The following is a 14,991-nucleotide window of genomic DNA, read 5'->3' on the forward strand; positions in this document are numbered from 1 at the left end:
TCAGTACATGCAAGGCAGATTTCAAAATGTAGTTTCCATAACGTAGCATATATATTCTCTTTTATTTTAGAGATAGAAGAATCTCTTGGACACCATATATAGTTTTGTTTTTTAATTACCACTTTCACAATGGTCATTTTGGTAAATAAATATATTTAGTTTCTACAAATGAATCCTATTACCATTAAGATAGAGTCGACTGAATCTCTTTGTATTAATTATTGAGTCAACATATCTCATAGAAAAAATGAAAATTGTTAAACTTTGGTTGATTAATCCGATCAGTTCATCGATGGTCGGCAAGTAGTTGCCTTGTTGAGGTTTTGAAATTTTAGATTCAAAATGGCAAGAACAAACTATAGATTATAAGCTTTAAGAGTGAATATAATATCCCAAACACATAACAAAAAACAGAAAGAGAGATCTTTTATAATGAAAAACTAAGGGAACAAAAGAAACGTCAACAATCTGGAAAAATAAAACTAAATCTTGCTAAAAAGTGAACTCAATAAAAACTACATTCTCTCGACCAAACCCCTCTAAGCTCTAAGCCATAGCCAAACCAACCACGACTGCGGTCAAGAACCAACCGCTTGCAACCTTCAACCCCACCGCAGCGTTATGGGCTGCAGCTGGACCGGGAGCTGGAGCTGGAGTTTGAGCCGTAGGACTAACAGGAGAAACCTTAGGAGCGTCACCGCTGCTGCTGCCACCACCGGATTTGCGTTCAGCCAAAACAACAAGGGTAATCTTTTCGCCTTTAGCGCAGTTACCAGGAGCACCACTAATGAAGAAGTAAGGGCCAGATTTGTCAAGCGCAACCTTAGTGTTTCCATCATTGTATTGCTTCAAGGGATTTGCTGTGTTACAGCTCTCGTAATCTTCTTTTGTCACTTGTAGTACCGAATCTACTTTCATGTCGTACTTCCACACTATTTCACATGCACAACAAATATATATCAAATATTCAACCATGCATATAAATTTTTATGAACATATGATCACAAGAGAATCAAAGCATATAAATATATCAGAAGTAAAGAGATAGAGAGAGATATATATCGAGTACCGATGAAGTCGCCGACTTTGAAACGGTTGTTCTCGGCCCAGTGATTGAGAGTGTTGTTAGGAGAATCAGGAACCTTCCATGATCCCACAGATCCACCAACTAGAATCACCCTAGGATTGGAGGCACCATGGCTCACTTTAGCAAACAAGAGGAAGACAAGGGTCAAAACTGGAACTATGATTCCCATAATTTGGATTTTTTACTTACTACAAAAAACTTGGCTTTTGTTTTGTTTTGGATTGAGTTTTGTCTCTCGTTTGTTTTTGTTTTCTCTGTGAATAAAATATGAGATGGTGATGTGGTGTTTATATAGTCATTGTGGTTTGGAGCTAAATCTTGTTTCTTGGGGGTTCGGAGCTAGGTTTGGGATTTCCTAACCGAGTATTCAAGAGTAATCTCTCTCTGATTTGCTAAATTAATGTCCGTTTTTGTTTACTTTTTATTACAAAAACAATATGTTTCAGTTTAAAATTAAAAAAATCTTTAATTTGGATTGATTTCTTAATAAATTGCTATGAGTTGTCTACGTTAAATATAGATTTGATTTCCAAAATAATTTACTGTTTAAAGCTAAATGAATTATTAGATTTATTATTAATTGTTTCAAAATAAACTAACTCTTGATATGTGTTTAGTTAACTAATAAATTATCACACATATTTCTGCTATAATTTTCTTAAATATTTTTAAAATAATATTCGAATAGTAGTTCTGAACTTCTGATCATCATATAAACGTAAGGTAAAGTAGTCAGTTTGGGAAAAACATTGAAACTTAAGAATATATATAATTTTCCAATTTACAAATAGGAAATGTTGAAAAGTTTTTAAAGTACTCAACGATGTTTAAAATCACAAAAAGAAAATTTAACTATTGAACCACTATGACTATGAGTTGATCGTAATTTTTTGTTTTCATCCTTTTGAAGAAAAAAAAATAACTAGTCCATAATATTCAAGATACTAATTCTTTCTAAATCTTTCCAATTTTTTCTTTTACATCTTATAAAATAAAAGACTAATCTGTTTTTGAATATAAATGACTTTAATTTCTATAAACTTGAAAATGTGTCAAACGATTACACAAAGAATGGTCCGATAGTAGGAACTAGGAAAACACGTAATTTTAAAAATGTAACGTAACGGACTATCTATTTATGTAATCTTTGACCTTTTACAATTTTCTTAAAAGCAAAAACGATGTCTACGACAACGGTACTTTTTTTTTTTACGTTATGCATGAAAATTTCCGGTTCAATTGGCAGAGCGACATTATTTCAATTGGTTCGTAACAGTTATATGATAATTAAGATGGCTAGATTTACCACTAAATAACGTTTCATATGAATTAATATGTTTTTTTTGTTTGTCTCTGAACGTTCTACTACGTTTTTTGCTCAGTTTTTTATTTTCAAACACACAAAAGGACGTCTTCTTTCAGACAAAAGATTATTCTTTCATTATTATCAGCAAACGAAATTATATTAGTATATCATAAATTTATGACCTTACTTTGCTTATATATAAGTTGAAAACTTAGGTGATGAGATTCAAGTTTAAATCATGCTAAATTCAATCTTCATTTGGTTATAATTATTTAAAATAACAAAATAAAAGATGACACTATTTCACATGATTATTAATCTTTAATTTAAAACAAAAGTTACGTTGCATCATATAAAGTCATGGGATGGTATTTTTTGCGACTCCAGTCTTTTGAGTTTTAAAGAAAACACAACACTTCCAAAGAGAAACCGTCTTCAAATAAAAAACCAAAAACAACAGCATGATGGATAAGACATTGATTGTTGATAGTAGATGGTAATGATGATAGTGATGATGATGATGATGAAGAGGAGATCACTTGAGAAGTGTCTTGACTATGGCTTTGACATTAAGCTTCTTCAGGTCAGTGTAAGACTGGCCACAACCCACGAACATAACCGGTGATCCCGATATGTAAACCATAGACAACGCTGCTCCGACCTACAAACAGATCCCAAACAGTCTCGTTAACATTCATTTATATGATTCAAACCAACACTAACTCCAACTATCATTTTACTGTACCTTGTCGTCAATGGTATCAAACTTTGTAAGTAAGATTCCATCGATCAGTCTTGGGTTCCCAGAAGTCGAGAGATCCGAAAGTTTCTGATTTCAGAAAAAAAGCAACGTCAATAAGGCTCAGTTAAACACCTAACAGGAGTCTAATGCGGGTAAGAAACCAAACCTGATTGAACTTCGAGAGCTGGTCTACTGCATCGTTTCCAACAAGAGCTTCACCAACAAACAAGACCAAGTCCGGCTGATTAAGGTTGATGAGCTTTGAGAGTGCTCTCATCAAAGGTTCATTATCCTGCATCCGACCAGCTGTGTCAACAAGAACAACATCGGATCCATTTCGAGTTGCTTCTTGTATGGCTTCTTTAGCAACTACTGCTGGATCCTTTTCATAACCCTTTTCAAATATCGGTATCTGTTGACAAAATTCAACCACCCCATTAAAAAATCAGTATTAGCAACAACACCCTTTTAAATCACACGACTGTTTGAATATTAAAACACAGACATATATATCATTACCTGTAACCTACGAGCATGAGTCCGTAACTGCTCAACAGCTCCAGAACGGAAAGTGTCACAAGCAGCCATCATTACACTGACCTTATGCTGCTGAAGCCAATACGCCACTTTAGCGAGATTGGTGGATTTCCCAACTCCATTGACTCCAACAAACACAACCACATAAGGTTTCCTCTGTTCTTTGGCAGCATGAACATCTCTTAATATATCAATGGAGCGTCTTGGAGTCAATATACGAACCAGAGCATCCTCCATCGCTGCCTGAAATCATATGTTACACCACAATTAAGCTATCTTCAAATTGCAGAGTGAAATGTTTCCTAGATTCAGTTAAGAGCTATAAGGACAAAGCACAAAACCTGAACGGTTGAAGAGATCCTGGTGAAAGATGACAATTTCTTTCCTTCAAGACTAGCTTCCACTGATTCGCAAAGCTTCTCAGCAATCTCTTCTGCCTGCGAATGAAACGCCCAAGCTCAAGTAAGACATATAACAAATTCCAAATATGAGACATAATGCACTGTGTAGACAGACACATACCACATTCTTGGTCATGAGCCGTTCCTTCAGAGCTTTCAACGCCGGTCCAAGGTCTGTCCTTTCAAGATTCGCTTTCCCAGTAATACTAAACATAAAATCACAAGATGTGTTAATAAGTTTTAGGTTATATATATATATATATATATATATATATTAGCAACATTCAACAAGAAAAAAAATGCTAACCTCTGGAAAACAGAAGAAAACCATCCCTTTTTCTTAGCCTGAGCAGGCTTCTCATCACTTCCTGGTTCGTCATCATCTTCACTTTCACTATCACTGCTGAAAACCTCTTCCTTGTCCATCATACTTTCTCCTTGGTCAGCAGCCACAATATCTACATGATCATTGTTCCCATTTTCATCGATGGAATCCGTGAAGTCCAATTTCGATTGTTTGGGAGCCGCATCATCCCAAACCCTGTTTTTCTTTGTCGCCTTTTTGGCTGGTTCCGCTACCTTGGAACTCTTATTACCTATACTGTCAGTTTTCCTTACACCTCCTCTACCTCTGACTCCTTTACTTCTAAGTTTCTGAAGTTTACTTAAATCAACAGCAACATTAGAACTCGTGTTTTCTTTCCCGTTAGCAAGATCATTAGTCTCCTGAGAATCATCTTCCATTTGATGATTCCCATTGGAATGACCATTAGTCAAGGTACTAACTTTGGCCTTATTACCACCATCGCCATCATCTTTCTTCGAACCACCTTCACTACTAACCCTTTTGTTTCCTCCTTCAAGTCCAGGTTTTGAAACCTGCCCTTGCTTCTTAACACTGGTCACAGGCTTCCCCACTTGCTTAGTCTTCCTCAATTCCTCAGCACGAGCTTCAGCTTCAATCCTAAGCTGCCTAAAAGTCTCATCGAAATCATCATAAGCCATCCGTTTAGGATCATAGACCTCAGAGAAGCTTTGCTTGACCATAGAAAGCAAATCATCCACATAAAGCAAATGGAGAATCCGCTGATAAACAGCGACAAAGACAAGTCCAAGATCATTGTGAAACGTCCACTTGAGAGTGTAGGCAGCACCAGGAGCATCGTAGTTAAACGAAACAGCACCAGATCGTTCCTCAAGGAGACAGGACCGGATCAAAGTATCGATAGGTGATCCTTTTAATGCATTACCAATCTCTTTGCATGTCCAAAGGATTAATCCTCCTCGGGTAAAGATTAAAAGCTGTTCTAACATCTTCGATCTTCAATTTCGTAACCCTGAACAAAAAAAAAACGATCTTTCAAATCAAATCGTAATGAGCTGAAATAAATCGTCCAATTTCTAAAGCTACCTAAATCCAAAAGCATAAAAGTCAGAATATTTTTGCAGATTTAATAAAAAAGCAATCAACTTTAACGGATCAGGAAACGCAAACAACGAATTGCCAATTGATCGTGTTGAATCGGGAAGGAAAAAAAAACAGAACACGGATCTCGAGTTTTCAATCCGAGAATTCAATATCCAACAACAACAACAAGGAGGAGAGATTGAGAATAAGAACGAATCGTAGAGTTCGAGGGGGAGGATCCAAACCTTGGTTCCTGTCGTTTCTAGATTACAATTTGCCCCAGACGAAAAAAAAAAAATTATAAACGACGAGAGCTATATTATTAAAAAAAAAAAAAAAAAAGGTGTGTAAAATTATGATCCTCTATTGATTCCTTGGTATATATATAGGGTTTTTACTTTTTAGAATAAATTCTTTATTTTGTTCCCAGGGAGAATAGAATTTGGTTTTGGTCAAGAGTCCGTAGAAAATTTATTAATTTTATCTTGTTTGGGATTTCTTTCCTTTTAGTCAATTCTTTTTTAAATATGAAATTAGCTAAATTTTGTACAGGTAAGAGAACATTAAATAATTAATAATGAAAGTTGCAAAAAAAAAAAAAAAAAGATTAATAATGAAAGTTGAAACCAAGTTTGGTTCGTGGAAGGAAGCTGGTGGGAGACGAGTCATGGACGGTGAATAATGAAATTTTGATGTCCCATTGACTAGCGACACGCAGATGATATTCCAACGCGGCAACTTTTAAAACGGTGCGTTTTAATGTTTTGCTCTTCTTGCCTGCGGGCCCTTCGCTAAAAAGCATCAGCTACTTAGCCCATGGGTCGCGCGATAGTGTTAAGTTTATTGATTCATGTAGGTGAGGAAATAAAATAGGAGAAACTCGTGTAGGAAAATTAATGTGGTGGATTCGTTTAGCTTCAGCACATTTCTCCATTTAGTTTTCTTTACAAAAGCCCATGGACGTTTTTACAAAGGCCTTTATTCGACTATTATAATGTATAGTAATGTAAATGGTTTCGTTAAATCTTAATCGACCGTAGTCATAAGTGAAATTAAAATAATTTGCATCAAATCCCCATAAATATAGATCGTGCATGTTGCATAAAATTCAACCATTAATGATCGCAATTCCTTCGGATCTGCCGATCATTACGCCAGCACTTTTTATTGTTTTGACTTCGATGGTTAAAGGTCTACTTGTTAGGAATAGAATTAGGGTCGCAATCCCCATTGTTTCATAAATACACTTGCGGTGTGATTTATAACATAATCAAACTCGATTTTATGCATATAGAAACATTTTATAAGTTATCTCCGAGTTTGAACCTCGTTTAGAGAGAAAGAAGACTACAAGTCTACAAATCATATATACATAAATAGTTCGTAAAAATTTACATAAATCAATAATTGTAGTTGTTTATATAAAGCACAAGAATTGTAATTGGAAACAATCTACTCATACGTTTTGTATAATTTATCTAGAAATTTTGTAATTTTATCTTCACTAACTACAACATTTCGCTTTTTAAAACCATTTGTAAACCAATACAATAACAATGTGAAGTCATATCATCAGGCAACAGCTGAATGCAAACATCAATTATAAGAGAAAAAAGGAAGAGAATTACAAGTATTTTTAATCTTCTGAGAAATATATTTACATATATATCCAACATTGTCTACCAGCTTTTTGGGCACCGATTTGGACCTATCATTTTTACTACACAACGGAATTGAAAGCCTTTTGCAATGGTACTGTTAGTAATAGTCTCTTGGTAACATTACATGACAGATGGAGAACTATTTAAGTTTATAACTTTTTGTATACTAGTTATCAGAAGATTTGATTATTGAATAAAGAAAGAAGTTTAATCGGTCTGGTGGAGAAGTGATGCTTAACAACTTGTGTTGACCACAACTCGGATTATGAATATTGAATAAAACTCTCAAAATATGACAGAAGCTATGAAGGTTCGTTTGACCAATACATGGTGAGGAACAAAGAAAATCTTTATAGTAACATGGTGAGGAACAAATTTAGATATGTATATATATCAGTATATGCAAATTTAGGTGTCATACATCTTACGTCTCCATTTAAAATTGTCAATTGTGTTGTACATTGCAAATTTAAGTAAATTTGATCTTTTAAGTGTTTGAAATTTTATAATGTTATTTGTTGTCTACCTAAAATATTACTATAGTAATCGAACTGATATATTTTTAAAATTCATGATATGTTGTCAGCTCATAAGCCACTTAAGTTCCTAATGAAAACATGCGGTATAAAACAATTTTGGATGCGATATATACAAAGTATTATAGAAAAAATTTCGGTTTGTTTGTTTCTTTGGTTATCTTGTGGTAAGTACACCTTTCTTTTCTGTATTTTTCCTTTGTTTGGATTATCACGAATAGAGTTTTTGACTTTAATGTCACCTAGTTGATCACCAATCAGCATTTATGGATATATTATGTCTTTATTATAATCAAGACACAGTCAAATGATTTCCAATTTTTTTACCTAAAAGTTAATGTTGAGATATATGGATAGGAATGATTATGTATCGATGACAAAAAAAAAATGATTGTGTATCATCAAATTACGCTAATTAGTAATTACCATGTAAATAATAAAGAATATGCATGTTAGCATTTACATGCATATTAGAGGATGATAACATAAGATAAAATAATCATTGTGCAATATTGCATTTATGGCTTTAATTCTCTTCTGATTCTAAATCATATCTTCTTCTGATTCAAGATCCACATTTGCCTTCAAATATTAGCAATGTAGTATTTCCTCTGTACACAAACTCAAATGCATATTTTCATTATATCAAATTTTTATAACATTTTTGAAAATCTGAACAAATAGTTGTAGAGTATACACTGGTTAATGCGGACTATGCATAAAACATACGGTTCCACATGCTAAATTGTTAAATAATTTTTATTCTGTTAATAGCTCCCCCCTAGTTAACTGATTCAAATTACATACAAGACCAAAATTTCTTTTTCTTATGTGTTTTTTGAAGCCGAAATAATGACAATTCACTTTCACCGCATATGGCGCGACACGGTTCTATGTGGGTGAAGCAACAAACACCACAGCTAAATATAAGCCCAACCATTTACATATACTAGCTTTGATAGTGTTGTGAACAAGCCTCGTGAATAGTCCTATATTGGCTATATAGATACAAACTCGTGAATAGTACACCTATAATATATACTCAACATATATGCCAATAAATAAGAAAGGTCCACTCACAGCTGGCCAACCTGCACATTGTGTAGTATCTCAGCAAAACACACATTAAATAAGAACCTCCAAAACCCCATCCATCAATCTATACTTCTCTTCACATTCACACACACACACACATATATATATATATATATACAAACATAAATACAGATACATCTCCATATACTATATGACCTAATTAATTACACACACACACACAAAAACCCATTGAAGAAAAAAAAAGCGTGGAGAGTGTGTGAGAGGACACGAAATGGCAAGAACCCATTTCATTTTCCTTCTTCTTGTAGCTCTTTTATCGACAACATTTCCATCATCATCATCTTCAAGAGAGCAAGAGAAGGACAGAATCAAAGCACTTCCAGGCCAACCAAAAGTGGCATTCTCACAATACTCAGGCTATGTCAATGTTAACCAGTCTCATGGTCGTGCCCTCTTCTATTGGCTTACTGAGTCATCTTCTCCTTCTCCCCACACCAAGCCCCTTCTTCTTTGGCTCAATGGAGGTCAGTTTCTTCACTCCAAATTACTTTTTATACATGGTTAATTTTTGCATATGCTTGTTATATATTTTTCTTGTGTTTATAATTCTAAGAACTATATTTTTAGTTTATTCCGGCTATGAGTTATATAGTTAATTTGTATATGCATTGCACTCACACGAAAACTACTCCAAATTAGACTAAACTAAAAGCAGCGTAAATTTTCTAAAGATGTAAAATAAAAACCAAAACCAAACCGCGGACCCATATGTTAATGGGTTAAGATGGTTATGTATCAAATATTACATAAGTACAGTCCCTTTTCTTTTGGACAAAGAGTAAAAAACAAACAAAAACTTAATTAGTCCCTAAACAATGTACAAACTATGAGACTAAACCAACAAGCCGCATCTATTAACAATTACTAATTTGAGCAATCACTAATGTAAGCAATAATCGTTATTTAGGATAAAAACAAACCAATGTCCAACCAAAATAGCATATCAACTACCCCATCTGCCTCTCATTAATGGAACATGCACTCCTTTTTTTTTTCTTTTTTTTTAATCTCTTACATCTTTATTTAATTGCCTGTTCAAGAGCATTAATATTACTATATAAGTCCTCCACGAGCTTCGGATTTCGTACTCTGTGCAATCTACCCACTTCTAGTACTCGAGCGCATTGTAGTAAAAGCTCTTATCTCACACTAAAATATACAAATTGGAGTATATCATATATATCCTCAATTCCCCATCATGCAAACCATGCGTGATACGCCTGATTCATGTCACGAAAACGCTTATTATCTTGGACATAAGCATTCATGGTACTATAGATATCATACAGTTATAGCCATAAGAAAGTAAATTGCAAGCCCTATCCTTCTGTTTATACTATTTTGTTAGGCGAATAGATTTATGATGAATGTATATATTTCTTATTATTCCCCTAGAAATTTGTTTTTGAAAACAATAGTCGTAATGCAATTACAAGTACATAAAAGCATGATTAGCCTGATCAAGTTTAGTCTTTTTTTTTTTTGGGTTAAAATGATACAGTTTTAGTTTCTTCTACGAAATCATTATATACTGAGAGTTCTCTTGTCACTTTCTGGCGTCAACTTGTTCTTTTAGATGGCTTTGTTCTTCTGTCTCTTCATTAGCTTATGTAAGAAAGCATGACAAAAAGGCGACATTACCTTTTTGCTGCCTTTAATAATTATATCCAAAAATACATACATACACATTACCAAAAAGCTTACTATTTTTTTCTTTTTCTTTGAAATTTTATTTTATTTTTCTTTCAAATTTGTAATAGAAAGTTGACCTTGTTATTGAAGGAAAAAAAAAAATGGCCCTTACTTTCAAATTGCTTTTGTGGGAATTGTTATGTATACAAGATAATTGTTTGAAGAAGCATGCGTATTCATGGAGGTCACAAGTTGATATGATGGTAGTTATAAAATTTTGTAAGCACATACACTCTCACGCCCATGCGTGAATTTTTCACATTTTTTTAGCTCTATACTTTTATTTATTTTGACATCATCAATATATAGATTATTCTGGTCCGGAAATATAAGCGGTCATCAAATGTTCTTTATATTTTGGCCTTTATAGTCACTTTAATTATTTGATTTAATCATTCCTAGGGAGAAAATCGGAGCATGCACGAAAGATGCCATAATTTGGGTAACATTCATGCATCTTGGACCAAGAACTCGAAAACGTTAATTTTAGGGGGAAAATTGAGATAAATTTGATCAAGAAATTTTTAATTACAAATTTGAAATGGAGAACTTTCTATATCATTATCTGGTCACATGTTATAACATATATAGGATTTTGTATTCATTTGTAAATTATTATAAGTAAATAAATAATGGCATTGATGAAACTATTTTATTTACTCAAAAAAATATACAGGACCGGGCTGCTCGTCGATTGCTTATGGAGCTTCAGAGGAAATTGGACCGTTTCGTATCAACAAAACCGGTTCCAATCTCTATCTCAACAAGTTCGCTTGGAACAAAGGTGATTACAAATTTCATTACAAACAAGTTCACTTTATTCTATGCTTCATGTAAGGAATTATTTTGAGGCTTCAAAATTTAAATTTCTCATTATTGAATGTGTACTATAACAGACGCAAACCTTCTGTTTCTTGAATCACCGGCCGGAGTTGGATATTCCTACACGAACACAAGCTCCGATCTTAAAGACTCCGGAGATGAACGAACAGGTTTACCATTTTCTTAAATCATGCATGTTCTGTTAATTAGTTATAACTTATAAATCGACATGCTTGGTTTACTTACATTCTTATGTTTGCTAGAGATTAATTGATTTATAAATGTTTATGATCATATTCCTCCTAATCACAGCTCAAGACAACTTGATATTTCTTATCAAATGGTTATCGAGATTTCCTCAATACAAATACAGAGACTTCTATATCGCTGGTGAAAGCTATGCCGGTACGTTTTTTGTTTTGACAAATTTGGTTCCGTTTAAAGATTCAAGAATTGCCTATTTGCTAAATAATTTTAATGGACATTATTATTTTGACAGGGCATTATGTTCCTCAGCTTGCCAAAAAGATAAATGACTACAACAAAGCTTTCTCCAAACCAATCATTAATCTCAAAGGATTCTTGGTAAAAACAAAAAGGGTCTACTTAGCTCAAATCAAAACTATATGTCTCCGATTCCTAATTAACGAAAGATTACCATTCTTGTTGCTAAAGGTGGGAAATGCAGTGACGGACAATCAGTACGACAGTATAGGAACAGTAACTTACTGGTGGACTCACGCAATTATCTCCGACAAAAGCTACAAGTCAATCCTCAAATACTGCAATTTCACGGTGGAGAGAGTTTCCGACGATTGCGACAATGCGGTTAACTACGCTATGAACCATGAGTTTGGTGACATTGATCAGTACAGCATTTACACCCCAACGTGCGTGGCTGCTCAACAGAAGAAGAACACAACCGGTTTCTTTGTGCGGATGAAGAACACACTCTTGCGTAGACGGTTAGTGTCTGGCTATGATCCTTGTACGGAGAGTTATGCAGAGAAGTATTTTAACCGTCCCGATGTTCAGAGAGCCATGCACGCTAATGTTACTGGAATTCGCTATAAATGGACAGCTTGCAGGTAAACAGTTCGCTTCACCACCTAATGATGACTATGTAATGACACTTTGCATATAACTGATCCTGAAAGAAATGGTTTCTTGTTTGGGTTGAGGCAGTGATGTTCTGATCAAGACCTGGAAAGATTCGGACAAGACCATGTTGCCCATATACAAGGAACTTGCAGCGTCCGGTTTGAGGATCTGGATTTTCAGGTAAACTATGGTCCAATGTAACTCGGGATCATAGACATAGGCGGATTCCTAACCGTGGATCAACATATAAACCACAGAGCCAAATCAGGATCGAACCTAAACCCTAAAATAATCAAATATAGACTAAATCAGGGTCTAGCTTAATATGGCCAATTATTCTTTAGGCTTGTAATGAACCTAGCAAAACTCAAGACTCACTATTTTGGGATTTGGCTACTAACCAAACTGTGGTTTACACTATCATATGCAGCGGTGATACAGACTCGGTGGTTCCAGTGACCGCGACACGGTTTTCCCTCAGCCATCTTAATCTCCCGGTGAAAACTCGTTGGTATCCTTGGTACACTGATAACCAGGTACGATATACATACACATACTGCATATATATATGTACATGGATATGTATTATGTAAAAGGTATTGATGTTTACCTGTGGTCACAGGTGGGAGGATGGACAGAGGTTTACAAGGGACTGACCTTTGCAACGGTACGAGGGGCAGGCCACGAGGTGCCTTTATTTGAACCAAAGCGTGCTCTCATTCTTTTCAGATCATTCTTGGCCGGGAAGGAACTCCCAAGATCTTATTAGCTACTTTAATAACCTAAACATAGAGTAAGAGAAAATGTCCCGAAGGACAATTTGGCTACCAGATTAGGAACCTATTCCGAGTAAACTCGGTATTCTTCTACTTTTTTTTCTGTTAAAAGCTCGATTCATTTCCACAATTTGGAAACTACAAAACTATTTGGGAGAGCATTTGAGTAATTGTTGATAATCAAAAGAAGACAAAGGTTCAAATATCTCTCTCTGATTCAGTAGAACAGAGCTCTATTTCTCTCTGCCTGATCGATATACAACAAAAAGAACTGGACTTCTCATACCTATAAGTTGAAAGAAATCACAAAAAAGATTAAGTTTTGTTACTTTAATCCATCAAGGCCTGGTGGCATCCCTAAGCTCTGCGCAAGATCACTCATTCTTTCTTTCATAGCCTGTGAAATTCAAAAGGTTCTATAAGCAAGAGATGAAAGAAAATGAACACTTATAGTTGTATCGTAAAATATAGTATGCGAAGTCTTTACCAGTACACTCTTTGAATGTGCGTCTTTGTATGCTTCTGTGACCAGCAGTGAAAGTTTCTGCCAAAGGAAGACAAGAAACATGAGAAGCTGAACATAGCTTTGATCATTCCTATGTAGAAGCAAGTGCAAGAGAAAGTAAAGGTGAAGGTTACTCACTTCAGAACCTAACTCCATTGCTGCATCAGTGATATCAGTGCGAATTGGTTGCTGGTTACCTGATAATGTAACCTGATACACAAGTTCAAAGCTTTTGGTCACTTAACTAGTAAGAGATAGAAAAACAAACTAAAAATAGCATCATTGTGTAAATTATCCACAGTAGTATTGAATCAGACAGCACATGTCTCACATCCATGAAACATGATCCCGAGTCAGTAATCTAATAATACCTTGACAAGCTCGCCTTGACAATAACCATCAAATTCAGCACTGAAAAAAAGAGAATCAAAACATTGATGAATGAAACTCATAAAGATAGAAGAAACTTAAAGAATATAGTAATGCAAATGGGTTAGGTTAATGGTGTGGGGACATACACAGCAAGCTCCTTCTGCACTCTAACAGCCTCTACTTGAACAACCATTTGAGCTTTCTTCACTGTCTCATACAAATTCTGCATGTTACCTAGAATTCCTGCCTACCACAAATAGAAGAAAGCAATAAGAAACACAACAGCTTCTGAGAAAAACAGGACACAACTGTAGAATTGTGTTGTTAAGACTATTGAACATGAACCCTAAAAACATGTACCTTTGATTGTCCATCCTCTTTATTGTCCTTTTTTCCGCCTCCGAATAATCCATTAACACGAAGAGATCTGTTATTATTTCCAGATTGCTTCCGATTTAACCAAACAATGTTCTGTCTACTACTTCGTTGCGCCGCATTCCCTGAAATTGCAATCCCGGAAAATAAAACATCAGAGACGTAGATGATCAAACACTATACGAATCTAGATTAGTCTAATTGAGACAAGCTCGCATGGTAATCACACTTGTTCTTCTCCAAATTCAAATTCACACACAAACTCAATCACATACTTATGGAAATAAACCGAGAGAATGAGAGAGAGAATTTTAAGAAACTAACCATTTGAGAAAGGAGAAAGCAAAGTCTTGAAGAAATCAGTGTTCGTAGCCGTCGAAGCCATTGTTCTCCTGAAACAGAGAAGTGTGCTTCGACAAGATAAACAGAAAGAACGAGATATGTTTCTTAAAGACTAATAAGATTGTGCCACGTGGAAAAGCTTGAGGATCCCTTAATTGGGTTTAATGGGCTTTTAAAATTGATGCTTATATGAGAAAAAGCCCAAAGAAGAG

The 14,991-nt window shown here is 34.8% G+C and overlaps 4 protein-coding genes and 1 long non-coding RNA gene across 6 annotated transcripts; 1 reads left to right on the forward strand and 4 right to left on the reverse strand.

The window, feature by feature from the left end:
* Positions 1–370: 370 nt before the first annotated feature.
* On the reverse strand, positions 371–1,349 carry ENODL12 (early nodulin-like protein 12). The gene is made up of 2 exons (NM_119205.3): positions 1,070–1,349; positions 371–932 (listed from the first exon to the last, which is right to left on the reverse strand). The coding sequence occupies exons 1-2, from the start codon at positions 1,254–1,256 to the stop codon at positions 547–549; spliced, it is 573 nt and encodes a 190-aa protein (NP_194788.1). The 5' UTR covers positions 1,257–1,349; the 3' UTR covers positions 371–546.
* A 1,277-nt stretch (positions 1,350–2,626) lies between these two features.
* Positions 2,627–5,995, reverse strand: AT4G30600 (signal recognition particle receptor alpha subunit family protein). 2 transcript variants are annotated; one of them, NM_119206.5, is made up of 8 exons: positions 5,727–5,995; positions 4,381–5,410; positions 4,195–4,279; positions 4,014–4,109; positions 3,655–3,915; positions 3,302–3,547; positions 3,139–3,222; positions 2,627–3,054 (listed from the first exon to the last, which is right to left on the reverse strand). In NM_119206.5, the coding sequence occupies exons 2-8, from the start codon at positions 5,385–5,387 to the stop codon at positions 2,929–2,931; spliced, it is 1,905 nt and encodes a 634-aa protein (NP_194789.1). In that variant the 5' UTR covers positions 5,388–5,410; positions 5,727–5,995; the 3' UTR covers positions 2,627–2,928. The 2 variants fall into 2 exon arrangements, with proteins under 2 accessions (NP_194789.1, NP_001329356.1); NM_001342015.1 differs by lacking the exon at positions 5,727–5,995 and adding an exon at positions 5,545–5,718.
* Positions 5,996–8,915: 2,920 nt separating this feature from the next.
* BRS1 (alpha/beta-Hydrolases superfamily protein) lies at positions 8,916–13,392 on the forward strand. Its single transcript, NM_119207.3, has 9 exons — positions 8,916–9,258; positions 11,163–11,270; positions 11,383–11,478; positions 11,621–11,713; positions 11,808–11,893; positions 11,984–12,396; positions 12,494–12,589; positions 12,840–12,945; positions 13,032–13,392. Exons 1-9 carry the CDS (start codon positions 9,006–9,008, stop codon positions 13,176–13,178), a joined length of 1,398 nt encoding a protein of 465 aa, NP_194790.1. The 5' UTR covers positions 8,916–9,005; the 3' UTR covers positions 13,179–13,392.
* On the reverse strand, positions 12,566–12,860 carry AT4G08295. The gene is made up of 2 exons (NR_142196.1): positions 12,788–12,860; positions 12,566–12,692 (listed from the first exon to the last, which is right to left on the reverse strand). It is a non-coding gene; the product is annotated as an other RNA (long non-coding RNA).
* Positions 13,373–14,859, reverse strand: AT4G30620 (Putative BCR, YbaB family COG0718). The gene is made up of 7 exons (NM_119208.2): positions 14,762–14,859; positions 14,423–14,562; positions 14,209–14,309; positions 14,062–14,101; positions 13,829–13,900; positions 13,673–13,729; positions 13,373–13,582 (listed from the first exon to the last, which is right to left on the reverse strand). The coding sequence occupies exons 1-7, from the start codon at positions 14,820–14,822 to the stop codon at positions 13,511–13,513; spliced, it is 543 nt and encodes a 180-aa protein (NP_194791.1). The 5' UTR covers positions 14,823–14,859; the 3' UTR covers positions 13,373–13,510.
* Positions 14,860–14,991: the final 132 nt, after the last annotated feature.

This window comes from Arabidopsis thaliana, chromosome 4, assembly GCF_000001735.4.
Source record: "Arabidopsis thaliana chromosome 4, partial sequence".
In the NCBI taxonomy this organism is placed as follows: domain Eukaryota; kingdom Viridiplantae; phylum Streptophyta; class Magnoliopsida; order Brassicales; family Brassicaceae; genus Arabidopsis; species Arabidopsis thaliana.

Coding starts and splice junctions, on each gene's coding strand:
- BRS1 (NM_119207.3), top strand. CDS start 9,006: ATGGCAAGAACCCATTTCATTTTCCTTCTTCTTGTAGCTCTTTTATCG. Junction 11,479..11,620: donor CTCCGGAGATGAACGAACAG/GTTTACCATTTT, acceptor TCCTAATCACAG/CTCAAGACAACTTGATATTT. Junction 12,946..13,031: donor CTTGGTACACTGATAACCAG/GTACGATATACA, acceptor CTGTGGTCACAG/GTGGGAGGATGGACAGAGGT.
- AT4G30600 (NM_119206.5), bottom strand. CDS start 5,387: ATGTTAGAACAGCTTTTAATCTTTACCCGAGGAGGATTAATCCTTTGG. Junction 3,916..4,013: donor GGATCTCTTCAACCGTTCAG/GTTTTGTGCTTT, acceptor ATATGATTTCAG/GCAGCGATGGAGGATGCTCT. Junction 3,055..3,138: donor TTGATACCATTGACGACAAG/GTACAGTAAAAT, acceptor ATCTGTTTGTAG/GTCGGAGCAGCGTTGTCTAT.
- AT4G30620 (NM_119208.2), bottom strand. CDS start 14,822: ATGGCTTCGACGGCTACGAACACTGATTTCTTCAAGACTTTGCTTTCT. Junction 14,102..14,208: donor GTGCAGAAGGAGCTTGCTGT/GTATGTCCCCAC, acceptor TCTTTTTTTCAG/TGCTGAATTTGATGGTTATT. Junction 13,730..13,828: donor CAATGGAGTTAGGTTCTGAA/GTGAGTAACCTT, acceptor TTCCTTTGGCAG/AAACTTTCACTGCTGGTCAC.
- ENODL12 (NM_119205.3), bottom strand. CDS start 1,256: ATGGGAATCATAGTTCCAGTTTTGACCCTTGTCTTCCTCTTGTTTGCT. Junction 933..1,069: donor CAAAGTCGGCGACTTCATCG/GTACTCGATATA, acceptor CATGTGAAATAG/TGTGGAAGTACGACATGAAA.